This window comes from Podarcis cretensis (assembly GCF_951804945.1).
Source record: "Podarcis cretensis genome assembly, chromosome: 10".
Classification (NCBI taxonomy): Eukaryota; Metazoa; Chordata; class Lepidosauria; order Squamata; family Lacertidae; genus Podarcis; species Podarcis cretensis.
In genome coordinates, this window is record NC_137179.1 from 3,533,583 (window position 1) to 3,551,168 (window position 17,586).

The following is a 17,586-nucleotide window of genomic DNA, read 5'->3' on the forward strand; positions in this document are numbered from 1 at the left end:
TACTTATTCAACAGAACTTCATCCCTGCCCCCTGCGCATTCTGAAGAAAACTTGAAATACTGAAATTGAATGGGAGATTTCCCCCCAAGCCTATTTGTAGGATGGGGAAGGTGGGGCTGCAGGTACCAGGGAAGTCTCCTGGGGGGCCCATCTTCAGTCATGAACCCCATGGGCAACCCTAGAGCTCCTGCTTATTCTGGGGTTTGGAGAAGATAGTACTTTTCCATATTCCCAGAAGTTATTATTCAATCCTGCTGCTAGGGAGTATTCCTACCAGAGGACCAGAGTGTATATTACTATCATACTGATTTTACTGCTATGGCTGTTTTTGCTGTCATGGACTGGCTGGCGGGGGGGGGTGATGCACCAGCTGGGGAACCCCCAAGGGAAGAAGGCTCAGATCCTGGGGACTGGTGGTGGGATGGCAATGAGCAGAAAGAAGGAGAAAATGGAGCAGAATGGGAGGGAAGATGTTGCAGGCTGGAGGAAACAGGGTTTGGTGAGCAGGAAGAGGCTGGGGCAGAGAGCAGTTCGGGCTCAGAGGGAGGAGAGGAGGGGGGCCAGGAGACCCAGAGGAGGCCGGCTGCTGAAGCATCCAGGGAGACGACGACTCCTGCTGCGACCAGCTCCCCTCTCCCCTGGTCTCCTAGAGCACACAGAGAAACCCAGTTCAGACCCCATGATCCTGCACATGATATTAAGTGGGTGTTTCCCTGCCCCCCAACATGCCTCACTTTAATCTTGTTGACAATGAACTGTATTTTCAGCCCATTCTCCCTGTTTGGAGAGCTCTTTTAGGTTCTCCTTGCAATCTCTCTTTGTTTGAACAACCCTGGATGATTTACTGCCATCAGCAAACTTTGCCCTCTCCTTGCTCACTCCTAACTCTAGATCATTTATGAACAAGTTGAAAAGCCACGTGTCCCAATACTGATCTATAGGGGACTCCACTTTCTGCTTCTCTCCATTCATAGGAGTGTCCCTTTATTAGTACGTGTTCCTCCCTCCCCCATCCTTCTGTGCTGCGGAGGGAACCCTGCGGAAAAGTTCTGGGGTGAATTTCGCTTCCCCATACATCCAACACTGCTCAGCACTCAGGGAAATGGAAGAGGAAAGCTGGCCACAATCCAAGAGACTGAGGTCAGCAGAAAGGGAAACAAAGCCTACTCCAAGGGAAGCCACTTCAGCTTCCAGCCCGTCTGCTCCCACCATGGCTGAAGAAGAATTGCCCTTTGGGAATGGCGGAGCTGAATGGAAGTGGGCGAGGAAGCCCCACAATCGCTCCTGCTGGAGGAATAGGGGCACTGACCCCAATACTCAAAGGTGATGATGACCTGGTCCTTTAGGGGCACTCTTACGCCATCAGGAACCGGGAGTACCCCACACCTGCCTCCCCCACACCTGCCTCCCTCATCTGGATTCAACCTCAATCTGTTAGCTGCCATCCATCCTCCAACCACCTCTTTCCAGCTCTTTCTGTGATGTATGATGTATCTGGGGATGGTGGTCTTGGGTTACACCCCGTCTGTGATGTGTGTATGATGTATGGAGGGATGGTCTTGAGCTCCAGGGCAGGGCATTTAAAATGTCTGTAGAAGGCCTTGTGTGCCACTGTTCTGGGTTCCCCCTCCCTCCTGCGTGTGGTGAGTGAGGACCCTGTTGCAACAGATCAATAAAGATCAGGCTTACTAGCTGCTTTGCTTCTCAATATTCTCTGGTTGGCCCCTGTTATTTTCTCCTACCAATAGGGAACCTACGTAAGGACTCTATATGGGCTCTTGGATACCCCAAAAGGGGAAAAGGGCAGATTTTTTGTTTACAACATTTGCTTGGAACATTTATTTTATATATATTAGACCTCAAAATTCTTACAACAATTGCATATGGTTGCATGAACTTTTAAGACCTCTCCCCATTTCCCACAATACATTTTTTCACAGCATCATCCATACATCACAAATGTGTCACAAAGTAGGAGTGTTTGGAATTTAGAAACATGAGCCAATTACCTACCCCTCTCAACAACCTCAGTTTCCCCACACCTTTTAACTACCCCCTTCCCCAAAGAACCATAATAGTATTTACCCATCCCCCCAACTGCAAGGTTTTCCTCCGCTTCTCCTCTGAATGCATCAGGATTCAACCCACCATCCCAATGGATTTCTGTCTGGGACATGTGCTGCCCTTGATCGCCTCCTGCCTCCTAAGGGATTATGGAGTCAGGGGAGCCCTGGAGACCCCAATTCTAGAGGAGTCATTAGCCATTGGAAGCAAGTAACTGTTGACGTTTCAACAGTTTTCTATACAATATCGGAGAGTCGGAGGAAACAGTTCGATTCATGGTATCCGCTTCTTGCTACAATTGTATAGGCTGCTTTTCTGAGCCTCTTTGCTGTTGTGCATGGAAGGTGCCTGTGTCAATGGTCATTGTCCTGGCCTTAGAGTGTGTGGTGGGGACTTGGGGTTTTTGGGGAGTCGTATAACTGTCCCCCCTTCCTGATTTGAAGAGCACCAATACCTAAAACACGGATGGACGACTCGTGGCATAGAGTGGGGGAAGGAAGGATTTTGCAATATAAAGTGTTATGGAAAAATCTAGGTGCGAGGCTGCTCAGTCCCCCAGCTGGCCGGGCAGAACCCGTTGGGACCCTGCGGAATAAAGGAAGGAGTCCAGCCAACCGGAGCAAATAGCTGTAGACCAAAGTTTACTGCGCAATAGGTTCAAAAAGCAAATTTGAACCCCGAGGATGGGGTGACAAGGACTTTTAAAACTTTCCCACCATATCCCAGAATACAGTTAATACAGCATCATTGCTACATCACTGACATGTCACAGAAGGGGAGGGGTTAACCTTGGCAAACATGCCCAAAGATTAGCACAAGCAGACATGGGAGGGCAAGACTCAGGTATAAGATGAGCATAGACAAATATGTCTTAAGTACCCACCACCCAAAAGTCCAATAGAACTTCCTTTGCATGTCTGGAGCCTGAGGCGAGTCAGGTGATGAGATTTGGCTTCCTTTGGCTAACAATGAGCCCAGCAATTGCCACCTCTGAGAACTTCCTGGAGTCCTTTTTCAAGGGGAAAATAGTTTTGGAATGAAGAAAACTGGGAAAGGAGATGATTTTATATTATTTTTAAAGCTAGGTAACTTCCCTGAGCTGTCAAGTTGAAAGGATACATTCAGGTATAATATTTATAATATTTAACTTTAAAGATGTGCCCCCCCGTAATTTCCGTAACATTTAGAGTGTGGGGTGGGGGACCCCACTTTGCAAGTGGATTGCCGGGATCAGCCCCTCCCTTCTCTCCTGATCCACTAGGAAGAGGGGAGGGGGAAAACCTTCCTCCCCCCCCCACTAAATTCCTCCCCTTCCGGTACATCATTGTCGCACCCCGCCCTCACAACCTCAAACTGGTCCCATACGTTGCACCTCTTCCTCCTCCTCGGAATCCGGCTTCTGTTCCGGGAATAGGGGGGGGGGGAGAATGAGCCCCCCGCCCAACCTGCCTGCTTCTCCCGGAAGTGGAGCTTCTGCGCCGGACTGCTGCTCTGCGCCGTAGCTCTAGGGGCGCGCGCTTTCGGAAAGGGGAGGAGGGGCGGCAGGGAAGGACACCCCCCCACCCCCCCCCCCCCTGGATATTGCAGGAAAGGAAAGGAGACTCTGGAGCGAGGACAAAGAGGTAAAGGGGTCGCGGGGGGGGGGGGGAGAAGTACCCAGAGACCCCCGCCAGCTCCCCAAAGCGCCTTTTGCGGGTCCCCTGTCCCATAGGCATGGGCTGGATCCCTGCACGAGTGCTGCCAAGGGGCGGGGGCGGACATGGGACCCCCACCTCGGGGGTCCCTCGAGGACCCCTTGCCCCGTTTCCCCCACGCAGGGATCCCCCTCCCCTCCCGGCACATCCTTCTCCCACCCCGCCCCCACAACCCCAAATCCCCTCCCCAATATGTTGCTCCTCCTCCTCGCCATCTGCCTTCTGTTCCGGGAATAGGGGGGGGGGGAAGAATGAGCCCCCCTCCCAACCTGCCTGCTTCTCCCGGAAGTGGAGCTTCGGCGCCGGACTGCTGCTCTGCACCGTAGCTCTAGGGGCGCGCCCTTTCGGAAAGGGGAGGAGGGGCGGGAGGGGCGGGAGGGGACCCCCCCCCCCAGACATCGATGTTGCAGGAAAGGAAAGGAGAATCGGGATCGAGGACCAAGAGGTAATGGGGTCGCGGGGGGAGGCGAGAGAAGGAACCAGAGACCCCCGCCAGCTCCCCAAAGCGCCATTCGTGGGTCGCGTCGGCATGGCCTGGATCCCTGCACGCCTGCTGCCCCTTGGCAGAGGCGGACATGGGGTGCCAACGGAGGGAGACCCCAGGAGGACCCCGTGCCCCGTTCCCCCCCACAGGGATCCCTGGAGCCCTGTGGGCTCCGCATGTAGAAAGGCGGGTCATGAAAGGGTTAACGGGCTCGAGGGACGCCTGGATAGAGACCCCCGTGTGGCTCGTGGGGGGGGGTTGTCCTCTGGATGGAGAGGTGGGGCGCGAAGGATGAGGGGTGAGCCCCGCCAAGGCGGCCTCTGGGTGCAGGGGAGACTCAGGGAAAGAGGGAGGGGGGCGAGGAAGTGGGGGGGAGCATCCCTGGGGCAGGGAAAGGCAGCAATGGGAGAGAGGGAGAGAGAGAGATACAGAGATACTGGAAGACCAGTCCTTGGGGAGATGTCTCCATCCTGGCGCCTGCCGGGAATCTCCAGAGGGGCCTCCTTGGCTTCTCCCTCCCACCCAAGAATCGGCCACCCCTTCAAGGCGACCAGAGAGGGATCCCTGGAAAGTGGGGGAGGGGTCCAGTCCCCCCACCCCTTCCTTCCCGCAAGCTCCATCCTCTTCACGCCCACAGAAGCTCCTGCCCGCCCCAGACACAGTGGTTCAAATCCTGAGGAGAAGAGAGGAGGGGAGAGGCCTTCTGAGAAGCGGCGCTTTGTTTCCGCAATCCCACCCAGGAAGCAGCCAGAAACCTTTTCCTCTCTCTCAGGCTTCCATCTTTAAGTGTCTTTTCCACTGCCTGGTTCATTGAGGATGAGGATAATGTACACGTGTCATCAGAAACAGGAGTGCAGAGTCCATGGAATGGCTCGCTGGATTCGTATAGAAGCTGCACCTCAAAAGCATTTCTGTTCCTCTTATTTTTGGTAGGCAGTGTCAGAGTGATTGACAAGCTGAGATACAATCCTTCAGCATCTGATGATAGCAATTGCATGAATCTTCCCAGTCAAAGGACCCATTTTCATGCTATACAGTGCCTGTGGCTGGAGGCTCTACATGCAAGGTGTGCCTATACAGGCCAGTATTAGCACAGGTGAGGTGTGTGACCTTCTCAAATTTATAGACTGTATGTGAATGAGAAGTTGTGGGTGGGATTGCAGTTTATGGCATCCCTGTGATTTTCTCCACCCATAACATTTCATGAACTGATACTGAAGTACGAATTCCAAAATATCTACAAAAATATCACAATATAATAAGAATGATTGTAGTATTTCTACCTTACCTAACTGGCTGGATTTCCCCAGCCACTCTGGGCAGCTCACAGTACATATAAAAGACAGTAAAACATCAGACATTCAAAACCTCCCTATACAGGGCTGCCTTCAGCTGTCTTCTAAATGTCAGATAGTTGCCCATTTCCTTGCCCTCTGCCTGCTTCCCTGTAACTTTGCTTCTCATGGGGGGGGGGTTGAACCTGCAGAAGACCCTCAAAGGAGGACCTCAGTGTACAGACTGAGCGATGGGCGTGGAGATGTTCCTTCAGGTCTACATACCCGAGGCTGTTTAGGGCTTTAGGTTGCAGATCTTGCTCCTCCGCAATGATCTCCAGAGCAAGTCCGACATACAATTAGCAGAGTAGGAAAAAACGCTCAGAGACAGCAAAAAAATTCCTTCAGCAAATAAATTTGTGACTGAAGGCATAAAAGGATTCTGTGCCTGAAAAATGCAACCACAGCAATTTAAAGGTCATCACCAACAATGTGAATTGTGCTCAGAAATGTCCTCAGTGACTATCCTTTAGGACTGGTGTTCTGTTGTCTCAGCGGCTGCTCCCATTCTGTTGTCTAGCTAACACATTCTGGATTAGTTGCAGTTTACGAGTCACCCCCAAAGGTAGCCCCATGTATCACATGGCAATAATCCAAGCAGGAGATCAGCAGAGCATGCACCACTCTGGTGAAATAGTCAACAGGCTGGTAGGGTCTCATCCTGCGTACCAGATGGAGCTGGCTGACAGCTGCCCTGGACACAAAACTGACCTGTGCCTCCATGGACAGCTGTGAGTCCAAAATGACGCCCAGGCTGTGCATCTGGTCCTTCAGGGCCATAGTTACCCCATTCAGGACCAGGGAGTCCCCCACACCTGCCTGCCCCCTGTCCTGTTAGCCGCCATCCATCCTCCAACTGCCTCCAGACACTCACACAGGACCTTCACTGGTTCCAATTTAAAAGAGAGGAAGAGCTGGGTATCATCCACATACTGGGGAACACCCAGCCGAAACCCCATGATGATCTCTCCCACCTACTTTGTATAAATATTAAAAAGCATGGGGGAGAGGACGGAGCCCTGAGGCACTCCACAAGGGAACACCCAGGGGTCAGAACACTCATCCCCCAACACCACTTTTTGGACATGGCCCAGGAGGAAAACGGGAACCACTGCATAGCAGGGCCCTCAGCTCCCCTAGAGGGTCCAGAAGGATACCATGGTCAAAGGTCTCCAAAGCCGCTGAGAGATCCAGCAGAACCAGGAAACAGCGCAACCAGGGCAATTTCAGTCCCATGATGAGGCCTGAATCCCAATTGGAAGGATAATGGTGGCAGAAGCTTTCCTGGTCCTGCAGCCCACAAAAGCTCCAGGCACCAGATGTTCATTAGCTTTGAAGGGGCCATTGGATAATTGGTAGTCTTTTCTTCAAAAGACAAATATTTTGAATACCTTTACAGTGACATATGATGTAAATAGTGTTTCTGTTTTCCTTGTTCTACATCGGAGAGACTTTAATACATAGGTCTGAGCTCATTTCTCCACCTGAAACTGCTGTGTTAGCAGCACTGTGAGCCTGGACAGCGTGTTTGGGGGTTCAGGGCTGCCTAGACAACAAGACCCCCTTCTCAGCCTGGCTTATATGGTCCCAAGGAAAGCAGAGCAGTACGTTAGGCACCAGCTTGGCTGCAGGAGTTGCTGGAAGGAGGTGTGCAGGGCACCATCGAACTGTCTTAGAGACTCCACTCTGGATTTGTGTAGGTTTTCCTCCACAGCTTTTTCTTCTCCTGAAGATAACTCAAGAGGCAATGAAGGTTTAGGAGCAAAGTTTTCCTTCTCAATGGGCTCCCTTCCCGGATTGACGATCCCATCTGCCCTTCACTTTCCTCTGCAGGATGGGCAGAATCTGCCTTCTTGACTGTGGGATTCACTGTTGTTCTCATCCTCTCATCCACCAGGGCCTGCCGTCACCGGCAGCAGAATTCCCCCAACCCACCAAGGATTTGAGACCCATCAGGTATCCTCACCTGGTTTAGCTGGCCGGTTGAAATCGTTCCTGAGATTGCGGCCCATTTTGCATGCTGACAGCTTCTGGAAGCCACAGGTGAGAGCTGAGTGCGGGGTGGGGGCCAATGGTGGGTGGGGGCCAATGGTGGATAAATTACCCCCACCAAAGGTACTACCGCTCCCCTAACACCCCAAGACATCCTATAATTATGATATTTAAGACAGATCAGGAATAAATTCATATCTCAAGAAATAACACAACTTCAGGTTGTTAATGAATCAATACCACATATTCAAGGATGAAGTTCCCGCTAAGTACAGTTATCCATTTGCCTTTAATATCCAGCTTTTTCAGTGTCAGATTAGGATAGTCTTGTGTCAGGAGACGGGCACAAGATCAGGCAGCACATCATTATTATAAGCAGCAATGGGGGTGGGTGTTTCCATCTGGGATTCCCATGCGCCACCTGCTTTCCTTCTGCTTCTCCTGCTCTCTCCATGCAATGTGAGGCATGTAGACTGAGGTCCATTTCCAAGAACAGGAGCTTCCCTGAGCACCCATTCAGCTGACGCCAAGCACCAAGCCTTGTCACTAGTTCTCTGACAGACCCAGACCACAGTCCCTGGAAAAGACGAAGACCTGAGTCTCACAAAATGGTTTATATGGACCTCCTGAGGCCAATGGGATTGTGCAGGTGATTCATAAAGATCTAGAGGTGGAAACTGGGGTGGATGGAGGATTATGATGCAGAGAATGGGAAATGTCCAAAGGAACGATGAACCAGAGAAAGAGAGAGTCTTTTCATAGACAGAGAGCAGCTGCCTTTCCTTTGAGGAAACAATTGATTTGAATAGGCTGTATTCCAAGTTCATGCTGCTATATTAACGATGACTAAGGATTATGAAAGGTTGCTGATGCATTACTATCATTTGATGACATTGCATCTTCGTTTCCTCAAAACTGGGAACATGGGTAGGAGGCGGGGGAATGTAGGAGATGTTGAAATAGGAGAAGGTGCTAATGGAGCTTGCTGTGTTCTCTTCCCCTTTCTTCTCTTCCTAGAAACCCAAACAGGATTTCCTTTCCTCCCACTCTGAAGGAGACGGAGAAGACAGTCAGAATTCTGAGGGATGGGACACTTTATTTCATAAGGTATAGACATTAAAATGTGTGAAATGTGGAATATGCTTCACTGAACGAGCACACATAGCTCACATCAACGACCTCCAACAGGGGAGAAACCATTGAAAGGTATGGAGTGTGGGAAAAGTTTCACTGATAGTGAAAATCTTAGAACACATCAGCGGACTCACATGGGCAAGAAAGGATTCCAATGCATGGATTGTGGAAAGAGCTTCAGTCAGAATGGACACTTAAGTTTACATCAGTGGACTCACACAGGGGAGAAGCCATTTAAATGTATGGAATATGGAAAAAGTTTCAGTCAGAGAGGACAACTCAATACACATCAACAGAATCACACAGGGGAAAAACCATTTAAATGTATGGAGTGTGGAAAGTGCTTCAGTCAGAATGGAGACCTTAAATTACATAAGCAGATTCACACAGGGGAGAAACCATATAAATGTATGGAGTGTGGAAAGAGCTTCAGTCAGAGTGGAAACCTCAGTATACATCAGCGGACTCACACAGGGGAGAAACCATTTAAATGCATGGAGTGTGGAAAGAGCTTCAGTCAGAATGGACACCTCAATATACATCAACGGACTCACACAGGGGAGAAACCATTTGAATGCATGAAATGCGGAAAGAGCTTCAGTCAGAATGGATACCTTGAAATACACCTGCGGATTCACACAGGGGATAAACCACATAAATGTATGGAGTGTGGAAAGAGCTTCAGTTTCAATTCAAACCTTAGAAAACATCAACAGACTCACACAGGGGGAAAACCTCTTAAATGTATGGAGTGTGGAAAGAGCTTTAGTGATAATGGAACCCTTAGACAACATCAGCGGACTCACACAGGAGAGAAACCATTTAAATGCATGGAGTGTGGAAAGAGCTTCAGTCAGAGTGGACACCTCAATATACATCAACATACTCACACAGGGGAGAAACCATTTGAATGCATGAAATGCGGAAAGAGCTTCAGTCAGAATGGACACCTTAAAATACACCTGCGGATTCACACAGGGGATAAACCATATAAATGTATGGAGTGTGGAAAGAGCTTCAGTTTCAATTCAAACCTTAGAAAACATCAACGGACTCACACAGGGGGAAAACCTCTTAAATGTATGGAGTGTGGAAAGAGCTTTAGTGATAATGGAACCCTTAGACAACATCAGCGGACTCACACAGGAGAGAAACCATTTAAATGCATGGAGTGTGGAAAGAGCTTCAGTCAGAGTGGACACCTCAATATACATCAACGTACTCACACAGGGGAGAAACCATTTGAATGCATGAAATGCGGAAAGAGCTTCAGTCAGAATGGACACCTTAAAATACACCTGCGGATTCACACAGGGGATAAACCATATAAATGTATGGAGTGTGGAAAGAGCTTCAGTTTCAATTCAAACCTTAGAAAACATCAACAGACTCACACAGGGGGGAAACCTCTTAAATGTATGGAGTGTGGAAAGAGCTTTAGTGATAATGGAACCCTTAGACAACATCAGCGGACTCACACAGGAGAGAAACCATTTAAATGCATGGAGTGTGGAAAGAGCTTCAGTCAGAGTGGACACCTCTATATACATCAACGTACTCACACTGGGGAGAAACCATTTGAATGCATGGAGTGTGGAAACAGCTTTAGTGATAATGGAAACCTTAGAACACATCAGCGGACTCACACAGGAGAGAAACCATTTAAATGCATGGAGTGTGGAAAGAGCTTCAGTCAGAGTGGAAACCTCAGTATACATCAACGGACGCACACAGGGGAGAAACCATATAAATGTATGGAGTGTGGAAGGAGCTTTAGTGATAATGGATATCTTAGAACACATCAACGGACTCACACAGGGGAGAAACCATTTGAATGCATGAAATGCGGAAAGAGCTTCAGTCAGAATGGACACCTTAGAACACATCAACGGACTCATACAGGGGAGAAACCATATAAATGTATGGAGTGTGGAAAGAGCTTCAGTACGAGTGGACACCTTAGAAACCATCAAAGGATTCACACGGGGGAGAAACCATATAAATGTATGGAGTGTGGAAACAGCTTTAGTGATAATGGAAGCCTTAAAACACATCAGCGGACTCACACAGGAGAGAAACCATTTAAATGCATGGAATGTGGAAAGAGCTTCAGTCAGAGTGGACACCTCAATATACATCAACGGACTCACACAGGGGAGAAACCATCTAAATGTATAGAGTGTGGAAAGAGCTTTAGTGATAATGGATCCCTTAGAACACATCAGCGGACTCACACAGGAGAGAAACCATTTAAATGCATGGAGTGTGGAAAGAGATTCAGTCAGAGTGGACACCTCAATATACATCAACGGACTCACACGGGAGAAACCATTTAAATGCATGGAGTGTGGAAAGAGCTTCTGTCATAATGGACACCTCAATATACATCAACGGACTCACACGGGAGAAACCATTTAAATGCATGGAGTGCGGAAAGAGCTTCTGTCATAATGGACACCTCAATATACATCAACGGACTCACACGGGAGAAACCATTTAAATGCATGGAGTGCGGAAAGAGCTTGAGTCAGAATGGAAACCTCAATATACATCAACGGACTCACACAGGCGAAAAGCCATTTGAATGCCTGGAGTGCGGAAAGTGCTTCAGTCAGAATGGAGACCTTAAATTACACCAGTGGATTTATACAGGGGAGAAAGCATATAAATGTATGGAGTGTGGAAAGAGCTTCAGTAACAGTGGGCACCTCAATATGCATCAACGGATTCACACAGAGGAGAAACCATTTAAATGCATGGAGTGTGGAAAGAGCTTCAGTCAGAGTGGAAACCTCAGTATACATCAACGGACTCACACAGGGGAGAAACCATATAAATGTATAGAGTGTGGAAAGAGCTTTAGTGATAATGGATCCCTTAGAACACATCAACAGACTCACACAGGGGAGAAACCATTTAAATGCATGGAGTGCGGAAAGAGCTTCAGGCAGAATGGACACCTTAGAAAACATCAGCATATACACAGGGGAGAAACTGTTTAAATGTATGGACTGTGGAAGGAACTGCAGTCAGAGCGGAACCCTTGATTTCTGTCAACAAACTCACACAAAAGAGAAACCGTATAAATATCAGGAAAGTAGATACAGGTTCAGTCCTAGTGGAAGTTCTAAATGAACAGACTCATGAACATGAAGAACTTTAGGAGTTGAAACCCTACAAACCATCAAGAAACTCAAAGAGGAGAAGCAGTATAAATGGAAAGATTGCAAAAAGGGCTTTATTTACAATGGAGTGTTTAAGGAACATCCTGGGACTCTCCCAAGGAAGAACCCATTTAGATGTATGGAGAACGGGACGTTTTCCTTTCAGTGTCCACTCTTTCTTCACAGCAATGAACTCATCAGGAAATCAGTCTGAAACACATGACGTGTATTTGAAGTGCTTGTGTACATATGTAAAACTGAACAGCAACGAAATTTTGAAGGCAATGTCAAACAATGTGAGTATAATCTAAGAGGTAAAGCACCTTTTGAGAGAGAGGATGAATCTGGTTTGCTGGTGGTGAGTGAGGATGAGGGCTGGGCGATATATTGATACCTGGTCCAATACCGGTTTCTAGACCACATCGTGATAACCTTTGAAGAAGAACTGATATGGCAATACACCGTGAATCACAGTGTGTGTTTCTGGGACGTGCCTCCAAGCAGCGGCAGAAAGCTTTTCTTCGTGAAGTCCCTGCAGATGCTGAGTTGCTGACTTTCCTCCCAGGCAACAGGAAGCGAAACACACACATCCATTGCCCTGCGTCCTTCCAGCCTCTTTCCTCCCTTGCTCCCTTCTGCTGGTGTGTGTGCCTGACTTAGATATCCTGTGTGCTCTGTGTGATTTTACTGCTGGAACTGGATTTGCTCTCAGGAGCTAGGTTTTGTGCCTCACTGGGGACCCAGTGAGAACTGTATGCTTTGAAAGCTCAGTAAACTATTACTGAACAAGTCCTGCTGCCTCTGTGTGTGTTTTTGACCTCAGCGTGGGAATTGCTCTACACGTGGCCCCTACCCTGCTGCTACGTGCCTCATGCCCTGGAGTTGGTCTACTCAAGCATGCAAGATGGCATGCACCAAGCTCTGTCACCCCACCACTGCATGATTTCAAAACACTACTTATTCAACAGAACTTCATCCCTGCCCCCTGCGCATTCTGAAGAAAACTTGAAATACTGATATTGAATGGGAGATTTTCCCCCAAGCCTATTTGTAGGATGGGGAAGGTGGGGCTGCAGGTACCAGGGAAGTCTCCTGGGGGGCCCATCTTCAGTCATGAACCCCATGGGCAACCCTAGAGCTCCTGCTTATTCTGGGGTTTGGAGAAGATAGTACTTTTCCATATTCCCAGAAGTTATTATTCAATCCTGCTGCTAGGGAGTATTCCTACCAGAGGACCAGAGTGTATATTACTATCAAACTGATTTTACTGCTATGGCTGTTTTTGCTGTCATGGACTGGCTGGCTGGGGGGGGGGTGAGGCACCAGCTGGGGAACCCCCAAGGGAAGAAGGCTCAGAGCCTGGGGACTGGTGGTGGGATGGCAATGAGCAGAAAGAAGGAGAAAATGGAGCAGAATGGGAGGGAAGATGTTGCAGGCTGGAGGAAACAGGGTTTGGTGAGCAGGAAGAGGCTGGGGCAGAGAGCAGTTCAGGCTCAGAGGGAGGAGAGGAGGGGGGCCAGGAGACCCAGAGGAGGCCGGCTGCTGAAGCATCCAGGGAGACGACGACTCCTGCTGCAACCAGCTCCCCTCTCCCCTGGTCTCCTAGAGCACACAGAGAAACCCAGTTCAGACCCCATGATCCTGCACATGATATTAAGAGGGTGTTTCCCTGCCCCCCAACATGCCTCACTTTAATCTTGTTGACAATGAACTGTATTTTCAGCCCATTCTCCCTGTTTGGAGAGCTCTTTTTGGTGCTCCTTACAATCTCTCTTTGTTTGAACAACTGCCACTAGCAAACTTTGCCCCCTCCCTACTCATTCCTAACTCTAGATCATTTATGAACAAGTTGAAAAGCCACATGTCCCAATACTGATCTATAGGGGACTCCACTTTCTGCTTCTCTCCATTCACAGGAGTGTTCCTTTATTAGTACGTGTTCCTCCCTCCCCCCATCCTTCTGTGCTGCGGAGGGAACCCTGCGGAAAATTTCTGGGGTGAATTTCGCTTCCCCATACATCCAACACTGCTCAGCATTCAGGAAAATGGAAGAGGAAAGCTGGCCACAATCCAAGAGACTGAGGTCAGCAGAAAGGGAAACAAAGCCTACTCCAAGGGAAGCCGCTTCAGCTTCCAGCCCGTCTGCTCCCACAATGGCTGAATAAGAATTGCCCTTAGGGAATGGTGGAGCTGAATGGAAGTGGGCGAGGAAGCCCCACAATCGCTCCTGCTGGAGGAATAGGGGCACTGACCCCTATACTGAAAGGTGATGACCTGGTCCTTTAGGGGCACTCTTACGCCATCAGGAACCGGGAGTCCCCCACACCTGCCTCCCCCACACCTGCCTCCCTCGTCTGGATTCAACCTCAATCTGTTAGCTGCCATCCATCCTCCAACCACCTCTTTCCAGCTCTTTCTGTGATGTATGATGTATCTGGGGATGGTGGTCTTGGGTTACACCCCGTCTGTGATGTGTGTATGATGTATGGAGGGATGGTCTTGAGCTCCAGGGCAGGGCATTTAAAATGTCTATAGAAGGTCTTGTGTGCCATTGTTCTGGGTTCCCCCTCCCTCCTGCGTGTGGTGAGTGAGGACCCTGTTGCAAGAGATCAATATAGATCAGGCTTACTAGCTGCTTTGCTTCTCAATATTCTCTGGTTGGCCCCTGTTATTTTCTCCTACCAATAGGGAACCTACGTAAGGACTCTATATGGGCTCTTGGATACCCCTAAAGGGGAAAAGGGCAGATTTTTTGTTTACAACATTTGCTTGGAACATTTATTTTATATATATTAGACCTCAAAATTCTTACAACAATTGCATATGGTTGCATGAACTTTTAAGACCTCTCCCCATTTCCCACAATACATTTTTTCACAGCATCATCCATACATCATAAATGTGTCACAAAGTAGGAGTGTTTGGAATTTAGAAACATGAGCCAATTACCTACCCCTCTCAACAACCCCAGTTTCCCCACACCTTTTAACTACCCCCCTCCCCAAAGAACCATAATAGTATTTACCCATCCCCCCAACTGCAAGGTTTTCCTCCGCTTCTCCTCTGAATGCATCAGGATTCAACCCACCATCCCAATGGATTTCTGTCTGGGACATGTGCTGCCCTTGATTGCCTCCTGCCTCCTAAGGGATTATGGAGTCAGGGGGAGCCCTGGAGACCCCAATTCTAGAGGAGTCATTAGCCATTGGAAGCAAGTAACTGTTGACGTTTCAACAGTTTTCTATACAATATCGGAGAGTCGGAGGAAACAGTTCGATTCATGGTATCCGCTTCTTGCTACAATTGTATAGGCTGCTTTTCTGAGCCTCTTTGCTGTTGTGCATGGAAGGTGCCTGTGTCAACGGTCATTGTCCTGGCCTTAGAGTGTGTGGTGGGGACTTGGGGTTTTTGGGGAGTCGTATAACTGTCCCCCCTTCCTGATTTGAAGAGCACCAATACCTAAAACACGGATGGACGACTCGTGGCATAGAGTGGGGGACGGAAGGATTTTGCAATATAAAGTGTTATGGAAAAATCTAGGTGCGAGGCTGCTCTGTCCCCCAGCTGGCCGGGCAGAGCCCGTGGGACCCTGCGGAATAAAGGAATAAAGTCCAGCCCCAACCGGAGGAAATACCAGCTGTAGACCAAAGTTTACTGCGCAATAGGTTCAAAAAGCAAATTTGAACCCCGAGGATGGGGTGACAAGGACTTTTAAAACTTTCCCACCATATCCCAGAATACAGTTAATACAGCATCATTGCTACATCACTGACATGTCACAGAAGGGGAGGGGTTAACCTTGGCAAACATGCCCAAAGATTAGCACAAGCAGACATGGGAGGGCAAGACTCAGGTATAAGATGAGCATAGACAAATATGTCTTAAGTACCCACCACCCAAAAGTCCAATAGAACTTCCTTTGCATGTCTGGAGCCTGAGGCGAGTCAGGTGATGAGATTTGGCTTCCTTTGGCTAACAATGAGCCCAGCAATTGCCACCTCTGAGAACTTCCTGGAGTCCTTTTTCAAGGGGAAAATAGTTTTGGAATGAAGAAAACTGGGAAAGGAGATGATTTTATATTATTTTTAAAGCTAGGTAACTTCCCTGAGCTGTCAAGTTGAAAGGATACATTCAGGTATAATATTTATAATATTTAACTTTAAAGATGTGCCCCCCCCCGTAATTTCCGTAACATTTAGAGTGTGGGGTGGGGGACCCCACTTTGCAAGTGGATTGCCGGGATCAGCCCCTCCCTTCTCTCCTGATCCACTAGGAAGAGGGGAGGGGGAAAACCTTCCTCCCCCCCCCCACTAAATTCCTCCCCTTCCGGTACATCATTGTCGCACCCCGCCCTCACAACCTCAAATTGGTCCCATACGTTGCACCTCTTCCTCCTCCTCGGAATCCGGCTTCTGTTCCGGGAATGGAGGGGTGGGGGTGAGCCCCCCTCCCAACCTGCCTGCTTCTCCCGGAAGTGGAGCTTCCACTCCGAATTGCTGCTCTGCGCCGTAGCTCTAGGGGCGCGCCCTTTCGGAAAGGGGAGGAGGGGCGGGAGGGGCGGCAGGGGACCCCCCCCCAGACATCGATGTTGCAGGAAAGGAAATGAGAATCGGGATCGAGGACCAAGAGGTAAAGGGGTCGCGGGGGGAGGCGAGAGAAGGATCCAGAGACCCCCGCCAGCTCCCCAAAGCGCCATTCGTGGGTCGCGTCGGCATGGCCTGGATCCCTGCACGCCTGCTGCCCCTTGGCAGAGGCGGACATGGGGTGCCAACGGAGGGAGACCCCATGAGGACCCCGTGCCCCGTTTCCCCCCCACAGGGATCCCTGGAGCCCTGTGGGCTCCGCATGTAGAAAGGCGGGTCATGAAAGGGTTAACGGGCTCGAGGGACGCCTGGATAGAGACCCCCGTGTGGCTCGTGGGGGGGGGTTGTCCTCTGGATGGAGAGGTGGGGCGCGAAGGATGAGGGGTGAGCCCCGCCAAGGCGGCCTCTGGGTGCAGGGGAGACTCAGGGAAAGAGGGAGGGGGGCGAGGAAGTCGGCGGGGGGGGGGAGCATCCCTGGGGCAGGGAAGGGCAGCAATGGGAGAGAGTGAGAGAGAGAGATACAGAGATACTGGAAGACCAGTCCTTGGGGAGATGTCTCCATCCTGGCGCCTGCCGGGAATCTCCAGAGGGGCCTCCTTGGCTTCTCCCTCCCACCCAAGAATCGGCCACCCCTTCAAGGCGACCAGAGAGGGATCCCTGGAAAGTGGGGGAGGGGTCCAGTCCCCCCACCCCTTCCTTCCCGCAAGCTCCATCCTCTTCACGCCCACAGAAGCTCCTGCCCGCCCCAGACACAGTGGTTCAAATCCTGAGGAGAAGAGAGGAGGGGAGAGGCCTTCTGAGAAGCGGCGCTTTGTTTCCGCAATCCCACCCAGGAAGCAGCCAGAAACCTTTCCCTCTCTCTCAGGCTTCCATCTTTAAGTGTCTTTTCCACTGCCTGCTTCATTGAGGATGAGGATAATGTACACCTGTCATCAGAAACAGGGGTGCAGAGTCCATGGAATGGCTCGCAGGATTGGTATAGAAGCTGCACCTCAAAAGCATTTCTGTTCCTCTTATTTTTGGTAGGCAGTGTCAGGGTGATTGACAAGCTGAGATACAATCCTTCAGCATCTGATGATAGCAATTGCATGAATCTTCCCAGTCAAAGGACCCATTTTCATGCTATACAGTGCCTGT

General features: G+C 49.7%; 2 protein-coding genes and 1 long non-coding RNA gene across 3 annotated transcripts in view; 2 read left to right on the forward strand and 1 right to left on the reverse strand.

Moving 5' to 3' along the window:
• Positions 1-2,688: 2,688 nt before the first annotated feature.
• On the reverse strand, positions 2,689-3,463 carry LOC307224767. The gene is made up of 2 exons (XR_013842741.1): positions 3,430-3,463; positions 2,689-3,110 (listed from the first exon to the last, which is right to left on the reverse strand). It is a non-coding gene; the product is annotated as an uncharacterized lncRNA (long non-coding RNA).
• Positions 3,464-3,500: 37 nt separating this feature from the next.
• LOC307224862 (uncharacterized protein) lies at positions 3,501-16,830 on the forward strand (the record flags this gene model as incomplete). The annotated part of the gene is made up of 6 exons (XM_079992032.1): positions 3,501-3,686; positions 5,176-5,338; positions 7,474-7,619; positions 8,598-9,302; positions 11,271-11,402; positions 16,685-16,830. Exons 4-6 carry the CDS (start codon positions 8,777-8,779, stop codon positions 16,828-16,830), a joined length of 804 nt encoding a protein of 267 aa, XP_079848158.1. The 5' UTR covers positions 3,501-3,686; positions 5,176-5,338; positions 7,474-7,619; positions 8,598-8,776.
• Positions 4,144-17,586, forward strand: part of LOC307224845 (uncharacterized protein) — a gene marked incomplete at its 3' end in the record, with an annotated part of 32,562 nt that continues 19,119 nt past the window's right edge. Inside the window, exon 1 of the mRNA XM_079992018.1 lies at positions 4,144-4,203. The remainder of the gene's footprint in view (positions 4,204-17,586) is intronic.